The 23,152-nt window shown below is 39.2% G+C and overlaps 1 protein-coding gene across 1 annotated transcript in view; it reads left to right on the top strand.

Annotated features, from left to right (window-relative positions):
- Nucleotides 1-14,720, top strand: part of LOC124612489 (molybdenum cofactor biosynthesis protein 1-like) — a 60,114-nt gene extending 45,394 nt beyond the window's left edge. Inside the window, exon 7 of the mRNA XM_047140724.1 lies at nucleotides 14,665-14,720. Coding sequence (XP_046996680.1) covers nucleotides 14,665-14,720 — 56 coding nt within the window. The remainder of the gene's footprint in view (nucleotides 1-14,664) is intronic.
- The last annotated feature ends 8,432 nt before the right edge of the window (nucleotides 14,721-23,152 follow it).

Here is a 23,152-nt window from a genome sequence, read left to right as displayed (position 1 = left end):
AAATTGTTTTTCACATTAGGTTGTAGTCAGGCTTCAACAGACATGCCACTCACTTTCTGGTATGGCCACGGCATCAACTGTTTTGCACATCTTTTTAATTACTGATCTTGCAATATCACACTGTGTTCTTTCTCAGCATTTTCATATTTGATTGTAATTCTAGGAAGTAGTTCATGAGTCATCTTACAGAGACATATGCCACATATGAATTCAGCCACCCATTCCTTAACTGTTGACTATGAAGGAACTCCCCCCATGAACCATGGACCTTACCGTTGGTGGGGAGGCTTGCGTGCCTCAGCGATACAGATGGCCGTACCGTAGGTGCAACCACAACGGAGGGGTTTCTGTTGAGAGGCCAGATAAACATGTGGTTCCTGAAGAGGGGCAGCAGCCTTTTCAGTAGTTGCAGGGGCAACAGTCTGGATGATTGACTGATCTGGCCATGTAACATTAACCAAAACACCTTGCTGTGCTGTTACTGCGAACGGCTGAAAGCAAGGGGAAACTACAGCCATAATTTTTCCCGAGGACATGCAGCTCTTCAACTTGACTAGAAGAAGAGATCGGTTGGTAGGACATGTTTTGAGGCATCAAGGGATCACAAATTTAGCATTGGAGGGCAGCGTGGAGGGTAAAAATTGTAGAGGGAGACCAAGAGATGAATACACTAAGCAGATTCAGAAGGATGTAGGTTGCAGTAGGTACTGGGAGATGAAGAAGCTTGCACAGGATAGAGTAGCATGGAGAGCTGCATCAAACCAGTCTCAGGACTGAAGACCACAACAACAACAACAACATGAAGGAACTGACTCCTAATAAGTAAGATGATGCCTGTAGAAAAGTACAACAAAACAGTAATCTCAAAAAAGGACAGGATAGACAGTACATTCTGTAGGACATATTCAAAGTGATTGGTAAAAGAGACTTGGTGTGTTAAATGCAGCTTTTGATTACATGATAATTGAATTGGATAGATAAACAACCTACTTGCTAAGTGGCGGCAGAACACACACATAAAAGAAGATTATAATTAGGCGAGCTTCAGAGCCAGTAGCTCATTCTTCAGGCAGAAGGGTTGAAGTGGAAGGAAGAGGGGTGAAGGATAGGTCTAGGAAAAAGGGTAGATTTTGAGAAAGTTACCCAGAACTGCAGATCAAGGGCTGACTTTCCAGATGGGATGTGATTCCACATCTACATACATACTCCACTAGCCACCATATGGTGCATGGCAGAAGGTACCCTGTCTCACTACAATAGTCTGAATAAAATTACTTGATAGTTGACATCAATCACTTGCTGCAACAATGTTGCCACATTGGCTACCAGCTACCGTTTGGTTACAGGTGACAACAAACAAGCAGCTCACTTCACAAATTATGTTAAATGTTTAACACAGAGCAATTTTTCTAGTGGCTGGTGCAAGGTATGTCAGAAATGTTGGATACTCTGTCGACTATTGATTTAAAGTGACCAGTGACTGAACTGGGGCAGACGACCCGTTTTGTATCCCTGACTGTAAACTTGTGTCCTAACCCAGCCGAGAAAATTGTGGTCAACAGTCTGCAGCAGTACTAATATCATGATCGCTTTGTTCATGGCAATTAAAGCTAACCCTTAAGGGTAAACTCACGACAACAAAAACTCAATTTCAGGGCTGAAAGCAAATTGAAATTTCTCCATGTCATTTGTTACCTGTAACTATCCTTACACTAGCTGCACATGCTGCCATGTTAGAAACCAGTGAACAGTCCATGTGGGCACTTGGTCGTGGATTATAGATGACTGAGGCAGATTCCAAATGAAGAAATAATGACAGGAAGAAAAATAAGACCAAATAGAACAGTCAAAACAATGATGAAAAATGATGCAGCAAATTATTAAAAATAAAAAAAAAAATATTTAAACCAATTAATTGAATGAAAATAATAATCACACTCTTTTGGTTAGATTTAAAAATAAAAATTTTGCTACATTGATGAGATTCAAACCTACAACATGCTACATATTAGATTAATCTGCCAACCATTGTGCTATGCCACAGCACTGCATGAAGTATTTATATATGTGAATGTAGTGACCCAGTTGCAACTATGAATTGCAACCTTAAAAATTTCAGTTTCACGCAGTGTAGTGAAAAGCTTATCTAATGTAAGATGATCTCTGTGAATATGATAACTATATGTATGATACTGAATCACACCTTGTGCTGAGTTATTCAGTAGTGTTTGGTTAGTGCTATGAATGAAATGTGTGTCTTTCATTAGCATTGTTAATGTGTGTTGTTTTTGGTGTAGGTATCGCGTGTCATGAAATACATAATAAAAGTGTCGGGCTCGTAATTCGGGATACAAATACATCAAGAAAGAATGCTGAACCAGGAATTGGAAGTGACTGGCCAAGTTTGGTGGAGTTTGGCAACAGCAGACAGTTCAAGTGTGACGCTGACTACTCTTATTGGCGTTTGAAGTGCCAACTATCAAGTAATTTTATTTCAACTGTAGTCAGTTCCTTTCCCGTTCCATCTGCCAATTGAGTGAGGAAAAAGTGAATGTCTATATGCCTCTCTATGAGTCCTAATTTGTTGTCTCTTATCTTTGTGGTCCTTACGCATAATGTATGTTGGTGCAAGCAGAATTGTTCTGCAGTCAGCACAGTGTTCCTCAAAATCCCTCCAGGGATTCCCATTTGAGTTCCAGAAACATCTCCATAATACTTGTATGTTGTTGTTTCAACCTACTGTTAACAAATCTAGTATCCTGCCTCTGAATTACCTCAATGTCTGCTTTAATTCGACCCCTTGCGGATACCAGACACTCAAACTGTACTCAAGAAGAGATCACACTAGCATCCTATATGTGATGTCCATCACAGCTGAGCCACACTGTAGTAAAATCCACCCAACAAACAAAAGATGATTATTCGCCTTCCCTACCATGACCCTCACACGTTTGTTCCATTTCATATCACATTGCAATGTTACGTCCAGATATTTAAACAATGTGACTTCTTCATTCATGACACTACTAATGCTGGATTCTGGCATTATGGATTTGTTTTTCCAACTCATCTGCAGTAACTTATATTTTTCTACATTTAGGGTTAGCTGTCATTTATCACACCAACTGGGAACTTTGTCCAGGTCATCTTTTATCCTCCTAAATCACTCAACGATGACACCTTCCATACACCACAACATCATCAGCAAACAACCACAGATTACTGTCCACTTTGTCCATCAAATCAGTTATGCACATAGAAAATATGAGTAATAGCGCTCCTATCACACATCCCTGGAACGATCCTAATGATACCCCAGTCACTGATGGACACTCACCGTCGGGATAATGTAGTGGGTTCTATTACTTCAGAAGTCTTTGAGCCACTCACATGTCTGGGAATGTATTCCATGTGCTTGTACCTTTGTTAAAAGTCTGCATTGAGTCATTATGTCAAATGCTTCTCGGAAATCAAGAAATATGGAATCTGGGTTTGTGAATTTTGTGATGGCAAAGTTAGAGGAGCAATGCATCTGCATTAAATTTTGTGTGAAACTCAAGAAAACCTTTACAGAGACACACCAAATGATGCTGGGAGCCTATAGCGATGAGTACTTAAGCCATACTCGGTGTTACATATTATTCACACGTTTTAAAAATGGCTTTACAAAAGTCAAACATGATCCTTGTTCAGGATGCTCTTAGATGTCCACTGATGATGCTTGTGTCAGGAACGTCAACGAAATTGTGTGTGCCAGTCGAAGATTCACTGTCCGAGAGATTGTAGAAGAATGTAACATTTCAATTGGATCATGTTATGAAATGACACAGCATCTTGGAATGCATTGTGTTGCCGTCAAGTTCATTCCACGCTCATGATTCAAGACCAAAAAAAACTTTTTGGATCTTACAAATGAGACTGAGATGTTCCTTGTGAGAATAGTATGACCCCTGCAGACTTCTTTTTATTTCCAAAGGTGAAAAGGATGAAGTTTTGCAATGGTAGATGAGATAGAAGAAAATTCGCAGACGGCACTTTATGCGACCCAGCAAGATGTGTGTCAAGACTGCTCCTGGAAGTGGAAATGATATTGGGAGCAGTGTATCAATTTTGGAGTAGAGTATTTTGAAGGAGACAATCCATAGTAACTAAAAGATAAGCATAGAAAATTTTGTGGACAAAGTTCTGGAATTTTTTGAACAGACATTGTATGACAAAAGGGCATGCTGAGTTGCCCATGAGTGATGCTTTGTACTGATTTGTGGACATAAACTTATTGGTCTCTATGAAACTGATTAGATTCAAACCCAGAATATGTTCAAGAATTCTGCAGCAAACTGATGTTACGGGTATTGGTCTGTAATTTCGCGGGTCTGTTCTTTCGCCCTTCGTATATACAGGAGACGCCTCTGTATTTTTTCCCCAGTTGCTTAGGTCTTTCTGCTGGGTGAGAGATTCACAATAAATACAAGCTAAGTAAGGGTCCAGTGCCATATAGCACTCTTTGTAAAACCAAATTGAGATTCCATCTGCAACTGGTGACTTATTTGTTTTTAATTATTTCAGGTGTCAGGGATGCTTACGAGGGTGGTTTGAAAAGTTCTTGAAACAGAATAGAAAAAAAGTACTTATGTCACTGAAACTTTTTTGTTTTTCAATGTACCCTGCTTGTAGATTAATTCACTTGGTCCAACAGTGTTCCAATACCTTGATCCCATCTCGACAATGATTTTCCTCCAGGCCTACAAAATAGTTGTCAACTCAGGCTATCAATTCTTAATTTAAGTGAATCTTCATCCACAAAGAAAAATTTTCAGTTTAGGGAAGAGGCATGTGTGGCAACAATTCATACCTTAGTTTGTGTAATTTTACCATGGCGATGGCACATGCGTGCGAGCGTGCATTGGCTTGATGCTAGATGACTTTCTTCCTTATTAAACCTGGCCTTTTTCTCATATCTTTTGTTGCAATTTGTCCAGAAGGTTAGCATAGTATTCTCCAGTAATTGTTTGCCCAGTGGGGAGATAAAGTACAAACAGAATCCCCTTCTCATCCCAGAACACTGATGCCATGATCTTCCCCGCTGAAGGAATTTGGTGGCGCATCCCAGAACACTGACGCCATGTCCTTCCCCGCTGAAGGAGTTTGGCGACGGAGATTCAGCATGTTTCCAATGCTTTGATTGTTGCTTTGTCTCTGGGGTATAGTAGTAAACCAAAGTTTCCTCGTGGTCACAAACCAGCACAAAAGTTCTTGTTTGTTTCTCCTAAAACAGGCCAAACAGTGTTGTGATATGTCCATTCTCATGTGTTTTTGACCCAGCATCAAGAGTCGCGGCACCCATCTTGTGAATACCTTTCAGATGACATCTGGCAAGCGTGAGCAATTTCATGCACTCTAAATTGGTGATCCTCCTTGATCATTATGCGCACTTTTGCAATGATTTCTAGAGTAGTGACACATCTTGGCTGACCTATTCATGGATGATCATCATCTAAGCTCTCCTGACCAAATTTAAATTCATTTATCCACTTGGCAACAGTTGAAGACAAAGGAGCAGAGCCCCTGGTGTATTCTGGAAATCGGCATGAATGTCCTTCGCTTTCATACCTATCTTTATGAAGTACTTCATCACTGCTTGAATCTCTACCCGTCCCCCCCCCCCCCCCCCCCCCCCCCCCCGTCTTTGCAGATCACTACACAGGAACAACAACAGAGCCGTGTCACTGCCACAGCTCTCTTCCAAGAGCACTGACATGGCACATGTTTACAGGTGATTGTTGTTAGGTGTCTTTGTGCTATTGTCAAATGACGGTATGTTTATATGATTCTCTTGCATGAATTATTTCTTAAATGTAAAATTTAAAACATTTATCTCCTACTGCCACACCAGACTGGTCAAGTGACATGATGGAAACCTTTGACTCACTTAGTGATTTTACATAGGACAATAATTTCCCCTGCTTCTCAGCCAGATCTTTTGCTGAGGTATGACAGTGGTAGTAACCTTTCCTTGTTGCCATTTGGCATTCTCTTTTGAACCAAGAGTGCAGTAGCTTTTCCTTCCTCAGTATTTTCCGAATTTCATTGTTAAACCACAGTGGCTCTTTTGCATCCTTAATTCGTTTACTAGGTACAGACTTGTTGAGAGTGCAATTCACGATCTGTTTAAGCTTTGACCATAATCTCTCTACGTCCATCTTAATGGAACTAAGTGATGTCAGTTCTGTCTAAGTGAGATGCTAACATCTGCTTATCTGCTCTTTCTGGCATGAACGTTTTCCTAGCCTTCTTGACTGATTTATTAATTTTTGTAACCTTAGTTATTATGATGTTATCATGATTATTAATCCCCATCTCTATGCTGAAGTCATTGATGATATCTGGCCTGTTTGTAACTACAAGGTCTAAGATATTTCCATTGCATGTGGCATGCCAAACTAGGTGCTCAAGACAATTTTTGAAAACCACATTCAAAAGTGCTTCACAAGATTGACTGCACCCCCTGCAATGAAGCCATAGGCTACCATCTATACTCAGTAGGCTAAATTAACCTCCAACTAGTATTGCATGATCTAGGTATTGACGTGCTACTGTCTGTAGACTTTCTGTGAATGGCTCCAAAACTGTCATAGCAGAACCGGGTGGCTGATTAAAACATTCATTAATTAACTTGATTTCATGTAGACTTGTTATATGCAACCAGATAACTTCACTGTCACAATCAGCTTTGACCTCAATAGAGACAATGGACACTCCCTCTCCTACAGTGTCTAACCTGCCTTTCCGATATATATTCCATTAATCACTAAATATGTCAGAGCTTTCTACTCTGGGTTTCAGCCAGCTCTCAGTCTCTGAGAATAATTTGAGTGCGAGACTTTCCTGGATGGCAGTAAATTCGAAAACTGTGTTACAAGTACTTTGACAACTGATAAAATTTTGACAATCTACACTGGAGTGAATTCAAAAGATAAACCTCAACCAACATTGAATGTATCTTGGTGATAAAGAGCCCAAATAAATAAATAGATGATTTTATTCCATTTCATCTGATTGAATGAAACACACACAGCATAACTACTCAGAAAACAACTATAGTGCTGATTACATTTACTATCATACATGTAGCACTCTGAGAACATTTCACCTTGTCATAGTAGTCCTGTGTTTTGGGACTAGGCAGTGCTTCATTTCACAAAGCGAAAGGAATGGCTTGTGTAAAAAAAAAAAAAAAAAAAAAAAAAGAGAAGAAGAGGAAATAGTGGTTGCTGGTGTTTTTAACACTATCATTCAATTTAGTTCCTATTGTGAACTTTGCAGCTAGGATATGTAAATGCTCTGAGACTGCTATTGATAATATCTTTATGAACAAACCTAGGGGAAAAAAGTCATATCACAAAACCAATAGTAAATGGACTATCTGATCACAACGTGCAGCATCCTGTGTTAAATGTTGAAACTTGTCAGGATTAAAAAATTTTAAATCTGAGTACAGGAGGATAATAAATAAGCCAGAAATTGAGGAATTCAGGAAATTGCTCAAAGACATGAACTGGAGAGATGTTTACCTGACTCAAATGGAAAATACAAAGCATTTATTAATAAAGTTACCTCCTCTTTTGAAAATTGTTTTCCCCTAAAGGTAACTCAAATCACACAGAAGTCAAAAGATAAACCATGGATTACACAAGGAATAAAGATATCATGTGGGGAAAAAGGAGACTGTATCTACTATCTAGGAACATTTCTGATATTAGCATTGTAATGCATTACAAAGAATACTGCAAAATATTGAATCAAGTAATCCAGAAATTGAAGTAACTTTATTAAGAGAAAAAGATAATTGTATCAACAAAATAAGAACTGTATGGGATATAGTGAAGACAGAGAGAAGTGGGGCCAAAAAGGAAGTAGAACAGATAGCTCTAAAAGTAAATGAGGCTTTGGTAACAAGTGCATGTAGTGTTGTAAATCTCTTAAGCAAGACTTAATTTTTGTTACTGACGGCTCGGGGTTATCAGGTTCGGTGAATGGTGCAATGGAGTATCTGGGACCAGTCTTTGAAGAACATTGTGTAGAACCTATTCGAGGAACTTTGAATTCCGACCATTGCTTCTCAGTATACTTACTCCTTAATGAAATTTGTTGCAAGTTACATATCTATATTTCCAACAAATAGCTCAATACATATTATCAATACTAGGAATAAGAACAATCTACATAAAGACCTAAAATCACTTATGTTGGTCCAAAAGGGGGTCCAATATTCAGGAACACACATTTTCAATAAATTACCAGCAACCATTAAAAACTTGGTTTCAGATAAAGCACAGTTTAAACAGAGTTTGAACGACTTTTTGATAGGCAATGCCTTCTACTCTATAGATGAATATCCTAACAGAGACTGTTAGGCCAGCTTAAGTAAAAATATGTTAGATTTAAGTTTTGACAGCACTTGGTTGCAACAGTCAATATTAAGTATTTTGTGTATGATAAATTTATTAATAGTGCATAACAATGTTTCATTCTGACAGCGTATTAATTCTGTAAATATTAGCTTTTCCAGTTTACTGTATTGTATTCACCTATTTTGACAATCTCGTGACAAATGATCAGGGAAGTATTCATTATATTAAAATGTTTTGTGTTATACATTCTGACATGTTCCACACCCTCGAGAATCATCTCATTTTTTCGGTGTATGTAACAAAAACTGAATCAAATCAAATCCAATCACCATCTCTCGTCATGTAATAACTTCACTTCTTCTTCTTCCCTTGTCGTCTCCTGTTTTTCCAGTACTCGTCCATCTCCTCCTCATGTTTTTCCCCCTTTATTCTATTCGTGTTGTTCTCAATCCCCTATTTCTTCTGCATTGAAAGCCTTTTATTTTTATTTACTTATTTTTTTTATTGAGGTGAGTCTCTACGGACTGCGTGGTAACAACCGACTTCACTCTAGTGTCCAGGTCTTGTTCTTGCTCCGGCTTTGACTTCCTGCCAGTATCTTCTGAGCCCCTCCAAGAAGTGCCTTTTTATGCTCTTCAGATAATGGTCCTCACTGTCTTTCGGATGTTGATGCCATGTTAAAACCTTGGTAGTTGGTCACCAATCTTCAAAATTTGTTCCTTTCAGGAATTTCTCTCTGAGATACCAATCTGCTTAAGATCTTTTTCACATTCTTTGAACCATCTCGGCCTCGTTTTCTTAGATAGGATGAAACTCCGTATTCTTTTTGTTAGTCAATCACCGTCCATTTTCATGAGATGACCATAAAATAACAATCATTTCTTTGTAATGGATGCTGTGATAGGTTCTGTCTCACTGCACGTGTCCTCATTTGCTCTCATTCGTCATTGTCCATCGACCCATCTATTACCTTAGGATTTTCCTTAATATCCTACACTCACGCTTTTCCAGCCACTCAGCTTGACCTTGTCTATTCGTGGTCAAAGTTTTGGATGCTTATAAGCCCTCAGGTTGTACAACTGTATTATAATGTTGGAACTTGGCCCATATACTCATAGACTTTTTGTTATAAGTATTCTTTGTCAGTTGGTATGCTTGGTCTAACTTCCTCATCCCGACAATTGCTTCTTCTTTTAATCCATTCTCCTGGTGGATGACTTCACCGAGATACCTGAAATTCTTAACTCATCCGATTTTTTCCCAGGTTAGTTATCTTCCATTCAGGTCCGTCACAGATGTTCGTCATATATTTTGTCTTTTGAATAGAGATCTGGAGTCTAACTTTTTTCATCAATTTCTGACAGCCTATTTATCTTGTTGATTGCTGACTCTATGTTGTTAGCAAAAATGGCCAGGTCAGCCGCAAAATCTAAGCAGTCAATGCACACCCCTTTGTTCTTAGGACCAAGTCTGAACCACTCTTCATTTGTTTCTTCTTGGGCTAATAACTTTCTCCACTCTCGAATGACCTTTTCCAAGACACAATTGAAAAGGAGAGGGATAGTCCATCTCCTCGTCTTATGTCCGTTCTGATTGTAAAGGGTTCAGATACCTCACCCATAAGTTTAATTTTCGACACTGTGTTAGCAAGAGTTTGTTTGATCAGCTTTCTTGATGTATTATCCACCCCAAACTTTTCCAAAATATTCATTAATGCATGTCAGTCGATGGAGTCATATACTTTCTGAAAATCAACAAACATGACCACATAGTTATTTCTTCCAATTTTTTTTTGTACCTCATGATGTTCTTCAGGTTAAAGATCTGTTCTGCGCAAGAATCACCCTTTTGGAAACCAGCTTGATAGTCCCCAATCAGTTGGTTACAATGATCTTCTATTCTATTCTGTATCACTTTCGAGAGAATCTTATATGGAACAGATACTAATGAGGTACCCCTATAGTTATTGACATTCTATTTATCACCTTTTTTCTGTAGACGATGGATTAAAGCTGACTGCCATTCAGTTGGTATCATCCTACCTCTCCAGATCTCCTCAAAAAGTTGGACTAGTATATCTAGAGTTTCATTATTTGCCAGCTTCAGTAGTTCCACCACTATTGAATCCTCTTCAGCTGCCTTATTATTCTTAAAGTTGTTGATGATCTCTTTGGTCTCCTCTTTACTAGATGGAGATGAGGGGTAGTTTGTGGATTGGGGCACATACAGCGAATCTTTCTTTCGGTTCATCACAATTAAGTAGGTTTTCAAAGTAACGAGACATTATCTTGCAGTTTTTTTGTTGGTCAGGCCGAGTGTGGTGTGCGTACTGTAAGACCTTCAGTGCACACACCATCAGATTATTTGACTTGTTGCTCTAACAAAGTAAGCGAGTGTCAGCAATATGTCTCGTGGTCTTATCATGGCGTATTTATCTTCTGCCATTAGGTCAGACGATAGAAATGCCACTTGCACGCTGAGAGTAGCAGATTGACGGTGACCAACTTTAAACAGAACTTGATTAGTTTTCACATACATTTATTAAAATAATAACAAATATAAAAATTACTTAACTTGGTTCTGGATGCTATTTACAATTGACAATCTGAAGTTCCTTTGGTATTGATACATTAATCTTATTCTCACATATATCTCGGGTACTTGACGAAAGTGTCTATACATTTATCTTTATGGCAATGTACAGGAATATGGTAATCTTATTAGGCGCAAACTGAATCTTGACTATGGACTGGTACAGACAATTGTAGAACTCGTACAGACTGGTACAGACTATGCAGACTGGTACAGACTAATGCAGACTGGTGCAGACAAATGCAGACTGACTGGTCGAAGGTCTTTACACTCGTTATAATACCTCGCACGTTCATGTATCACTGCGCGAGTGTGATGCGCGAGGAGAAAGTGTTCTATCTTAGCAGCAATCTCATTGGCTGTGTTACATATTAATACGCGAATCGGCGGAAGCAGAATTTGGTCCGTCTCTGTGGCAGCGCCATCTCGTAGTGCGGAGATGGACGAGTGCTGCGCCTGCGCTGTTGTGCTTAGCGGGGCTCACTCTAGTGGGAAATTTGTGTACGCGCTGAATACGCGGAACTATGTACACAACACTGAGCTTTCCATTTTCGTCTCTAAAACAAAAACTAGGGGCTTGGTATCCTTTCAAATTCGATTTGAACGTCTGATAGAAGTCTCTGACATTGTTTATCTGGAAACGCTGATCGATCTGTTATAACTGCTGTTTCTCATGCAACTGCTTAGCCCTTCGTAGAGTTCTGGCTGCATATTTTCGAACTTCATGGAATACATCAAAATCATCAGGTCTCCTGGTAGAGTTCCACTTTTTCCATGCACTTGCTGTTTGGCCCACCACCTCACCACAAACCTCATTCCACCATGTATGATTCCTCTTTTTAGCTGTCAGGATTTTAGTATTAGCTGCTTGTTGGATCATGGAGGCAATGTCTGCCCATTTATGGGATTCAACTGTCAGTTACTGGTGGCATTGTTCCAATATGTTTTGATTGATTTTGAGCTTCGCAATATCATATTTATGAATTTTATTTCTGGTTTTCACGGTCTTATTGAGAGGGATGAAATTAATTTTGATCTTGGAGAGGTGATGATCCTTTTAAATTCAGTATTTTATCTGTAAAAAGGTTTCTTTCTATTATTTCTGATTGTTTGATGTTGTTTCTTTCTTATTTCTGTAATCCATGCAATCATTGATTGCTTCTTCCAGAACTACTCATTCAGTAGAGGTCTCTAAAAATGATTAATCTTCTTTTAGCCATTACTTCTGATATTTTCTCAAAATTTTTGTAGATCTCCTCATTACTTCTCATTTTCCAGCCATCTGTAGCTTGTATTGCAACCATTATTTTCTAATAATGCTCCTTTGAGGAACCTCTGTTCTGTCCAGCTTATAGTTCATCATTAGGCATCCTCAACCATATAAACATCCTGGTCATACCACTGTGGGATAGTGTCTTAGTTTTGTTTTTTTAGTTGTACATTTCTTGTTGTAAATATCCTTTGTCAAACGATTTGCTCTCTCCAGTTTGCTGACTCTTGCATCTACTGTTAATTCTTCTAGTCCATTTTGTTGTACAGTTTGTCCAATATATTTAAATTTACTTCCTAATGCTATTTTACATTTTTGTTTTTCTAAGAGTGTTGATGCATTGTTTGAAATTGTCATCAATGTTGTTTTTTCGGCTGAAATTTTGGGACCAGCTCCCTTTGCTATTTCTTCCAAAAGATTTCTTTCAATAACTGTCTGCCAGATTTTTTGAAAGTATATCAGAATCACCTGCAGAAGCCAGGCAGTTTACCTTAATTCCATTTGTTTTTCATCCTAAAATTATTGGTTCAATTTTGTGATTTTTTTTTCTCCAAATTCCAGATACTTTCAATTTTTTCTAGAATGCAGTGTTGCAGTAAAGGTGATAAACTGTCCCCTTGTCTAACATCAGTTTTTATTTCAAATGGTTGAGATACTTCTCCCATAAATTTAGCTTCTGCCATCCTATTTGCTAGTGTTTTGAGGATTATGTTTGCTTTAACACAAAATTCTTTGATGATTTTACCTATAATTTCTCTGCCTACCAAATCAAATGTTTTCTTGAAACCTATACATGATACTATTATAGGTTTGGTGATTAACAGTATGTGGAGAATTATCGATTTTCTAATAAACATCTGTTCTGTGCAGGGTATTCCCTTTCTAGAGCTCCTTGAGATTCTCCCAGTTATTTGTCTAAAGTTTCTACAACTCTGTCCAGAGAATTTTTGATAATATTTTGTATACCACTGGCAGAAGTGAGGCATCTCTGCAATTGTTGACATTTTGTGTTTCCCCTTTTTTTCATAGCTGTGGATTAATGCTTTCCATAATCTCTTCAGCTTTCCAAATGTTCTCAAACAGCAGTTGTAGATCATTTGTGTGTTCTGACTATTTCAATAATTTTTCTGTAGTGGAGTCTTCATTTGTTGCTTTGAAGTGTTGGAATGATTTGATGGCTTCATGAATTTATTGTTCTGTTAGTGGAAAATCTTCCTCCAGATGTTGTGGGACTGCTATTATATATTGCTACAATGTGCTGTTATTATTATTGTTGTTGTTGTTGTGGTTGTTTGGTTGCCTGTTCTTCAGCACTATCTTTCTGTTTCGTTTATCTATTTGCCGCCATTTTAGCCCATTTACCGGTATTTTCAGCTTGTTTTTCACTTATTTGACCTTTTGGTGGCTCCTCTTGAAGAGATCTTATTTCTCAGCATTTAAAATTACATCATCTGCTGCTCTTTCGCAACTGAATTTCATCATGTCCATCTTCCTTGACTCAAGATCCTGAATTTTCATCCTTAATTCTTGAACAGTCTCATTTCTCTTTTTGTGTTTTCCAGATGAAGAAACTTTTGGTCCTCAAAGCTAAGATTAGTATCAGTTTTTTTATTTGTTTCTGCCTATGGCTGCTATATCTCTTTAGTTAGAATATTTTCTCTCTCTGTATTTGATTATAGTCTAAGTCTGAATATTTTTATAAGTACATTTATTGCTGTAGCAATGAGTAAAATAAATTGTATTGCACTGCCTGTAGCATGTAGCACCATTTTGACTGTTAGTCCTCTTGCTGTACAAAAAGTAGCTTTGATGATTACTTAATGCAAGTATTTTGTAAGAGCTGTGGAATGGTTAGTATCTGTTTATATTTTTCTGATTAATTCAAGCTCGTCAATGCACATCCTCTGTTAAGGAAATATTTGAACTGAATTTACTGTGTGTTAAATATAAGCAGTGGATCCATTGGGGTAGTCTTTTTGGTAGAAATATGTCAAGGTGAACAAAACTGGAGATGAAATTTCCTGGCAGATTAAAACTGTTTGCCCGACCGAGACTCGAACTCGGGACCTTTGCCTTTCGCAGGCAAGTGCTCTACCAAAGCACGACTCACGTCCGGTACTCACAGCTTTACTTCTGCCAGTACCTCGTTTCCGCTGCAGAGTGAAAATCTCATTCTGAAAACAGGAGATGGTGAAGGAAGAGAGGGAAAAGATCAACATTTGCTTCTCATCAGCAATATAACTGGGTTGCAACATTCAGTGAAAATTATCTGTGACAGGAAGTTGTCAGAAATACATTTTTTGAAGAAACTTTATGTTTGTATAAGCATTTATTAAATTTAAAAAGTTGGATTTCATCTGTTAATACAAAAGATAATGTTTTGCATTGCAGGCATGCTAAACCTGTCAAAGATGAAGAATCGGCCAATGATTCTTATTGGAGGATAACAGTGTGTATAACTTAAACTTGAGATTCTTGAAAATAAAGCTAGTCAGTATTTCTTAACAGTACTGATTTAAATACATCTAAAGATCGCTGTTACCTAAATGAAAGTTGACGAGCAAAGTCTTAGTGGACATTTGTATAAAATTGTCATAGGTGTTATTTACAAGAAGAGTAAATAGTTTCAATAGGAATGTGGTGAGACATTTAACAAATGTCATGACCACACATTAATAGGACCTTATAACACTACCATTATGATATTAGTATGCTTTTACGTAAATAACAGAAACCCTGTCTCTATGTTGCCACGTATAACCCTCTTACTAAAATTTAATTTAGTTTCCAAATAAAATACACTATGGAAGGATAGTCCTGTTTATAGGAAAAGATTATCAATAGAGTTATCCTTCTTACAGGATTTACCATGTGTTGCATCTAATGGATAAGAAAATTTGACTATTCACTTCTTTTCCTAAGATCTTACCCAGTGGCTAGATAGAAACACAGTATGAATAATAATATACTGAAGCTAGGACAACTCATTTCCAAGTTCATTTAGTGGTATGAAACATGTACTTAATGGTCACCAACCTATCCTGGCAATGAAATAGTGAAGTATTGGAGAAGCAGAAATGTGAATTTTGCCTACTTTCTTGCTACTGTTTAGTTTGGCTCTTCAAATAAATTACCCCACTTAAACAATTTTGGGCTACATCTTTATGCATTATGTTTTTAAAAAAGAAAAAGCCCAGTAGATAACTTCGAGGAAGGTAAAAAAAATTAGCCGGGGTGGGGGGGACAACTTTTAGAAAAGCACTTTCCATAATCAAGAAACTTAAATACTTAGACACTAAAGCACACACTTTTTAACTGAACATTTCACTTAAAGAAAACCTCTTTCTTGGTGGAATTAACTTTCAAAAGCTATCATTCTTTGAACTAATTCTGTATAGCCATCTAACAGTTTTTAGTAACTTGGCTTCACTCTGATTGAATTTTATGTAACCAAACTACAACACTTTGCAATAGTTAAGAAAACATTTTTATTATTTACACTAAAGCTATTTAAATGGTGCCTCTTTATATTAACTTGGAACTTCATAAGTCTGTAAAACAGGACACTCGGATTAATCAAACACCAGGAAGGAACCCTATACAGATGTATGATTAGGATGAAATAACAGGGTGAACCAGTTTCCGTAAAGTTCAAGAATGATTATTAAAACACAGTTTAAATTAATGGTTCATGCCCTACAAAGGTAAAAATAGAAAAAAATCTTATCTGTGGGCTGTACGCTTGGGTGTGGCGAACAGTTATGACGGCTAAACTACCCACACTACAGCCTGCAAGTTTCTTGCTGTATGGGCTCAATTTCCCTACTTGGCTTCATTCAGTTTTACATACAGTAGCTCAACAACTCGCAGCTATGCTGCAAGCTGTTTGCAGTCTTCAACCGAGGCATTTTTATGAAAATTTGCAGGCAAAGCTTCTGCTCCACAAAGGAGTTACCTCAATCACTGCTGCCTACAGACTGTGTGACTTACTTCCCGCACTTGCTCAAGGTAGCACACCAATTCGCCTTTCGAACCTTTTCCACTCTCCATAGCCATTTTCGTTTCAAACAAAAGCACACTGGCTTTTACATAACGCCTATTTCTTATATTGTACCTAAGCATGACCAATTCTTAAATTGTCAAATTTACATCAACATGAACAATTTATACACACAAATATTTTTAAATACAAAATGTTATCAAAAAATTATTTAGACCCTTGGTATCCTTTGTAGAGGACTTGGGCAGGTTTGTCATATCCTAGTACACATTATTTTGTTACTTCCCTTCAGATATTCCATTTAGCTACATCTACAATTATTCCCAATGTTCAGCGCTTTGAGGTGTCCAGTGCGGGTTCCTCTCCACTTCCTGGGTGTATTGTATCGAGTTAGCTCCCAGGAGCATCTCAAACCACAAACTCTTAGAAGATTCACTCTTCTTGTACTTAAGTCAGCATTGTCACTTTTGTATTCAATCCCAATGCAATTTCTGTGTTTCATAGTCAATGTGAAGGTCCAAGGGATACAGAAAACCTGCACTGGTGCATCAGAATCCAATACTGGTCTCCCAGGAGCCACTGAAAGCACAAACTATAAGAAGATTCACTCTTCTTGTACTTAAGGCAGCATTGTCTCGTTTGTATTCAATCCCGATGCAATTACTGTGTTTCATGGTCAATGTGAAGGTCCAAGTAATACAGTAAACCAGCACTGGTGCATCGGAATCTAATACTGGTCTCCCAGGAGCCGCTGAAAGCACAAACTCTTAGAAGATTCAATCTTCTTGTACGTAAGTCAGCATTGTGCAATAAGTATTCAATCCCGATGCGATTTCTGTGTTTCATGGTCAATGTGAAGGTCAAAGGGATACATTTAACGTTCACTGGTGCATTGGAATCTAATACTGGTCTCCCAGGAGCCGCTCAAACCACAAACGCTTAGAAGATTCACTCTTCTTTTACTTAATTGGCATTGTGCCTTTTGTATTCAATCCCGATGCAATTTCTATGTTTCATGGTCAATGTGAAGGACCAAGGGATACAGTAAACCTGCACTGGTGCATCGGAAACTAATGCTGGTCTCCCAGGAGCCGCTCAAACCACAAACTCTTAGAAGATTCACTCTCCTTGCACTTAAGTTGGCATTGTGCCTTTTGTACACAATCCCGATGCAATTTCTGTGTTTCATGGTCAATGTGAAGATCCAAGGGATACAGTAAACTTGCACTGGTGCATCGGAATCTAATACTATTCTCCCAGGAGCCGCTGAAAGCACAAATTCCTAGAAGATTCATTCTTTTTGTACTTAAATTGGCATTGTCCATTTTGTATTCAATCCCGATGCAATTACTGTGTTTCAAGGTCAATGTGAAGATCCAAATGATACAGTGAACCTGCACTGGTGCATCGGAATGTAGTACCGGCCTCCCAGGAGCCGCTCAAAGCACAAACACTTAGACGACCACTCTTCTTGTACTTAAGTCATCATTGTGCCTTTTGTATTCAATCCCGTTGCGATTTCTGTGATTCATGGTCAATGAGAAGGTCCAAGGGATACAGTAAACCTGCGCTGGTGCATCCGAATCCAATACTGGTCTCCCAGGAGCCGCTGAAAGCACAAACTCCTAGACGATTCGTTCTTCTTGTACGAAAGTCATCATTGTCCTATTTGCATTCAATCCCGATGCAATATCTGTATTTCATGGTCAATGTGAAGGTCCAAATGATAGAGTCAACCTGCAGTGGTGAATGGGAATGTAATACTGGTTTCCCAGGAGCCGCTCAAAGCACAAACTCTTGGAAGATTAACTCTTCTTGTACTTCAGTCGGCATTGTGCATTTGATTTCAATCGCGATGCAATTTCTGTGTTTCATGGTCATTGAGAAGTTCCAAAGGATACAGTAAACCTGCACTGGTTCATCGGAATCCAATACTGGTCTCCCATGAGCCGCTCAAACCACAAACTCTTAGAAGATTCACTCTTCTTGTACTTAAGTCGGCATTGTGCATTTAGTATTCAATCCCGATGCGATTTCTGTGTTTCATGGTCAATGTGAAGGTCCAAGGGATACAGTAAACCTGCACTGGTGCATTGGAATATATTACTCGTCTCCCAGGAGCCTCTCAAACCAGAAACTCTTAGAAGATTCACTCTTCTTGTACTTAAGTCGGCATTGTTCATTTTGAATTCAATCCCGATGCAATTTCGGCGTTTCATGGTCAATGTGAAGGTCCAAGGGATGCAGTAAACCTGCACTGGAGCATCGGAATCTAATACTGGTCTCCCAGGGGCCACCCGAACACAAACTCTTAGATGATTAACTCTTCTTGTACTTAAATCGGCAGTCCCTTTTGTATTCAATCCCGGTGCAATTTTTGTGTTTCATGGTAATGTGAAGATGCAAGGGATACAGTAAACCCGCACTGCTGCATTGGAATTTGATACTGGTCTCCCAAGCGCGGCTCAAAGCACTAACTCTTAGAAGATTCACTCTTCTTGTACTTAAGGCGGAATTGTTCCCTTTGTATTCAATCCCGATGCAATTTCTGTGTTTTATGGTCAATGTGAAGGTCCAAGGGATACAGTAAACCTGCACTGGTGAATCGGAATCTAATACTGGTCTCCCAGGAGCCGCTCAAAACACAAACAGTTAGAAGATTCACTCTTCTTGTACTTAAGTCGGCATTGTCCCTTTTGTATTCAATCCCGATGAAATTTCTGTGTTTCATGGGCAATGTAAAGGTCATAGGGATACAGTAAACCAGTACTGGTGCATCAGAATGTAATACTGGTCTCCCTGGAGCTGCTCAACCCACAACCGCTTAGAAAATTCACTCTTCTTGTACTTAAGTCGGCTTTGTCACGTTACTATTCAATCTCGATGCGATTTCTGTGTTTCATCTTCAATGTGAGGGTCGAAGGGATACAGTGAACCTGCGCTGGTGCATCGGAATCTAATACTGGTCTCCCAGGAGCCGCTCAAAGCACAAACTCTTAGAAGATTCAATCTTCTTGTACGTAAGTCAGCATTGTGCATTAAGTATTCAATCCCGATGCGATTTCTGTGTTTCATGGTCAATGTGAAGGTCAAAGGGATACATTTAACGTTCACTGGTGCATCGGATTCTAATACTGGTCTCCCAGGAGCCGCTCAAACCACAAACGCTTAGAAGATTCACTCTTCTTTTACTTAATTGGCATTGTGCCTTTTGTATTCAATCCCGATGCAATTTCTATGTTTCATGGTCAATGTGAAGGACCAAGGGATACAGTAAACCTGCACTGGTGCATCGGAAACTAATACTGGTCTCCCAGGAGCCGCTCAAACCACAAACTCTTAGAAGATTCACTCTCCTTGTACTTAAGTTAGCATTGTGCCTTTTGTACACAATCCCGATGCAATTTCTGTGTTTCATGGTCAATGTGAAGATCCAAGGGATACAGTAAACTTGCACTGGTGCATCGGAATCTAATACTATTCTCCCAGGAGCCGCTGAAAGCACGAATACCTAGAAGATTCATTCTTCTTGTACTTAAATTGGCATTGTCCATTTTGTATTCAATCCCGATGCAATTACTGTGTTTCATGGTCAATGTGAAGGTCCAAATGATAGACTCAACCTGCACTGGTGAATGGGAAGGTAATACTGGTTTCCCAGGAGCCGCTCAAAGCACAAACTCTTAGAAGAGTCACTCTTCTTGTACTTAAGTTGGCATTGTGCATTTGATTTCAATCGCGATGCAATTTCTGTGTTTCATGGTCATTGAGAAGTTCCAAGGGATACAGTAAACCTGCACTCGTTCATCGGAATCCAATACTGGTCTTCCAGGAGCCTCTCAAAACACAAACAGTTAGAAGATTCACTCTTCTTGTACTTAAGTCGGCATTGTCCCTTTTGTATTCAATCCCGATGAAATTTCTGTGTTTCATGGACAATGTAAGGGTCCAAGGGATACAGTAAACCAGTACTGGTGCATCAGAATGTAATACTGGTCTCCCTGGAGCTGCTCAACCCACAACCGCTTAGAAAATTCACTCTTCTTGTACTTAAGTCGGCTTTGTCCCGTTTCTATTCAATCTCGATGCAATTTCTGTGTTTCATGGTCAATGTGAAGATCCAAGGGATACAGTAAACCTGCACTGGTGCATTGGAATCTAATACTGGTCTCCCATGAGCCGCTCAAATAACAAACTCTTAGAAGATTTACTCTTCTTGTATGTAAGTCGGCATTGTGCATTTGGTATTCAATCCCGATCCAATTTCTGCGTTTCATGGTCAATGTGAAGGTCCAAGGGATACAGTACACCTGCACTGGAGCATCAGAATCCAATACTGGTCTCCAAGGAGACGCTCAAATCAATTTCTTAGATGATTAACTCTTCTTGTACTTAAGTCGGTAGTCCCTTTTCTATTCAATCCCAATGCAATTTCTGTGTTTTATGGTCAATGTGAATGTCCAAGGGATACAGTAAACCTGCATTGGTGCATTGGAATCTAATACTGGTCTCCCAGGAATCGCTCAAAGCACAAACTCTTACAAGATTCAGTCTTCTTGTACTTAAGTCGGCATTGTGGTTTTTGTTTTCAATCCCGATGCAATTTCTGTGTTTGATGGTCCATGTGAAGGTCCGATGGATACAGTAAACCAGCATTGAGTCATCGGAATCTAATACTGGTCTCCAAGGAGCCGCTCATACCACAAACTCTTTAAGATTCACTCTTCTTGTACTTAATTTGGCTTTGTGCCTTTTGTATTCAATACCGATGAAATTTCTGTGTTTCATGGTCAATGTGAAGGTCCAAGGGATACAGTATACCTGCACTGGTGCATCCGAATCGCATACTGGCCCCCAGGTGCCGTTCAAAACACAAACTCTTAGACGATCACTCTTCTTGTACTTAAGTCGTCATTGTGCCTTTTGTATTCAATCCCGATGCAATTTCTGTGTTTCATGATCAATGTGAAGCTCCAAGGGATACAGTAAACCTGCACTGGTGAATTGGAATCTAATACTGGTCTCCCAGGAGCCGCTCAAAGCACATATTCTTAGAAGACTCACTCTTCTACTACTTAAGTTGGCATTGTGCATTTGTATTCAAGGCCGATGCAATTTCTGTGTTTCATGGTCATTGAGAAGTTCCAGGGGATACAGTAAACCTGCACTGGTTCATCGGAATCTAATACTGGTCTCCCATGAGCCGCTCAAACCACAAACTCTTAGAAGATTCACTCTTCTTGTACTTAAGTCGGCATTGTGCATTTAGTATTCAATCCCGATGCGATTTCTGTGTTTCATGGTCAATGTGAAGGTCCAAGGGATACAGTAAACCTGCACTGGTGCATCGGAATCTAATACTGGTCCCGCAGGAGCCGCTCAAACCGCAATCTCTTAGAAAACTCACTCTTCTTATACTTAAGTCGGCATTGTCCCTTTTGTATTCAATCCCCATGCAATATCTGTGTTTCATGGTCAATGTGAAGGTCAAAAGGGATACAGTAAACGTGCACTGGTGCATCGGAATCTAATACTGGTCTCCCAGGAGGCGCTCAAATCACAAACTCTTCGAAGATCCACTCTTCTTGAACTTAAAATGGTATTGTGAGTTTTGTATTCACCCCGATGCAATTTCTGTGGTTCATGGTCAATGTGAAGGTTCAAGGAATACAGTAAACCTGCACTGGTGCATCGGAATCTAATACTGGTCTCGCAGTAGCCGCTCAAACCACAATCTCTTAGAAAACTCACTCTTCTTATACTTAAGTCGGCATTGTACCGTTTGTATCCAATCCCGATGCGATTTCTGCGTTTCATGGTCAATGTGAATGTCCAAGGGATACAGTAAACCTGCACTGGTGCATCGGATTCTAATACTGGACTCGCAGGTGCCGCTCAAACCACAATCTCTTAGAAAACTCACTGTTCTTGTACTTTAGTCGGAAAAGTCCTTTTTGTATACAATGTCGATGCAATTTCTGTGTTTCCGGGTCAATGTGAAGGTCCAAGGGATACAGTGAACCTGCACTGGTGCATCGGAATATAATACTGTTCCCCCAGGAGTTGCTCAAAGCACAAAATCTTAGAAGATTCGCACTTCTGGTACTTAAGTCCTCATTGTGCCTTTTGTATTCAATCCCGATGCGATATCTGTCTTTCATGGTCAATGTGGAAGTCGAAGGGTATACAGTAATCCTGCACTAGTGCATCGGAATCTAACACTAGACTCCCAGGAGCCGCTCGAAGCACAAACTGTGTGAAGATTATGTCTTCTTGTACTTAAGTTCGGTTTGTCCCTTTGTATTCAATCCCGATGCAATTTCTGTGTTTCATGGTCAATGTGAAGGTCCAAGGGATACAGTAAACCTACACTGGGCCATCGGAATCTCACACTGGCCCGCAGGTGCCGTTCAAAGCACAAACTCTTAGATGAATCACTCTTCTTGTACTTAGGTCGACATTGTCCCTTTTGTATTCAATCCCGATGCAATTTCTGTGTTTCATGGGAAATGTAAAGGTCCAAGGGATACAGTAAACCAGCACTGGTGCATCGGACTTCAATACTGGTCTCCCAGGAGCCGCTCAATTCACAAATTACTAGAAGATTCACTCTTCTTGTACTTAAGTCGACATTGTATCTTTTGTATTGGTCCGAATGCAATTTGTGTGTTTCATGGTCAATGTGAAGGTCCAAGGGATACAGTAAACCTGTACTGGTGCATCCGAATCTAATACTGGTCTCCCAGGAGCCGCTGAAAGCACAACTCTTAGAAGATTCACTCTTCTTGTACTCAAGTCGGCATTGTGCGTTTTTTATTCAATCCCGATGTGATTTCTGTGTTTCATGGTCAATGTGAAGGTCAAGGGATACAATAAACC

This window comes from Schistocerca americana, chromosome 4 (assembly GCF_021461395.2).
Source record: "Schistocerca americana isolate TAMUIC-IGC-003095 chromosome 4, iqSchAmer2.1, whole genome shotgun sequence".
Lineage (NCBI taxonomy): Eukaryota > Metazoa > Arthropoda > Insecta > Orthoptera > Acrididae > Schistocerca > Schistocerca americana.
The sequence above is the reverse complement of the archived record's forward strand: the minus strand, read 5'-3'. Positions and strand labels throughout refer to the sequence as shown.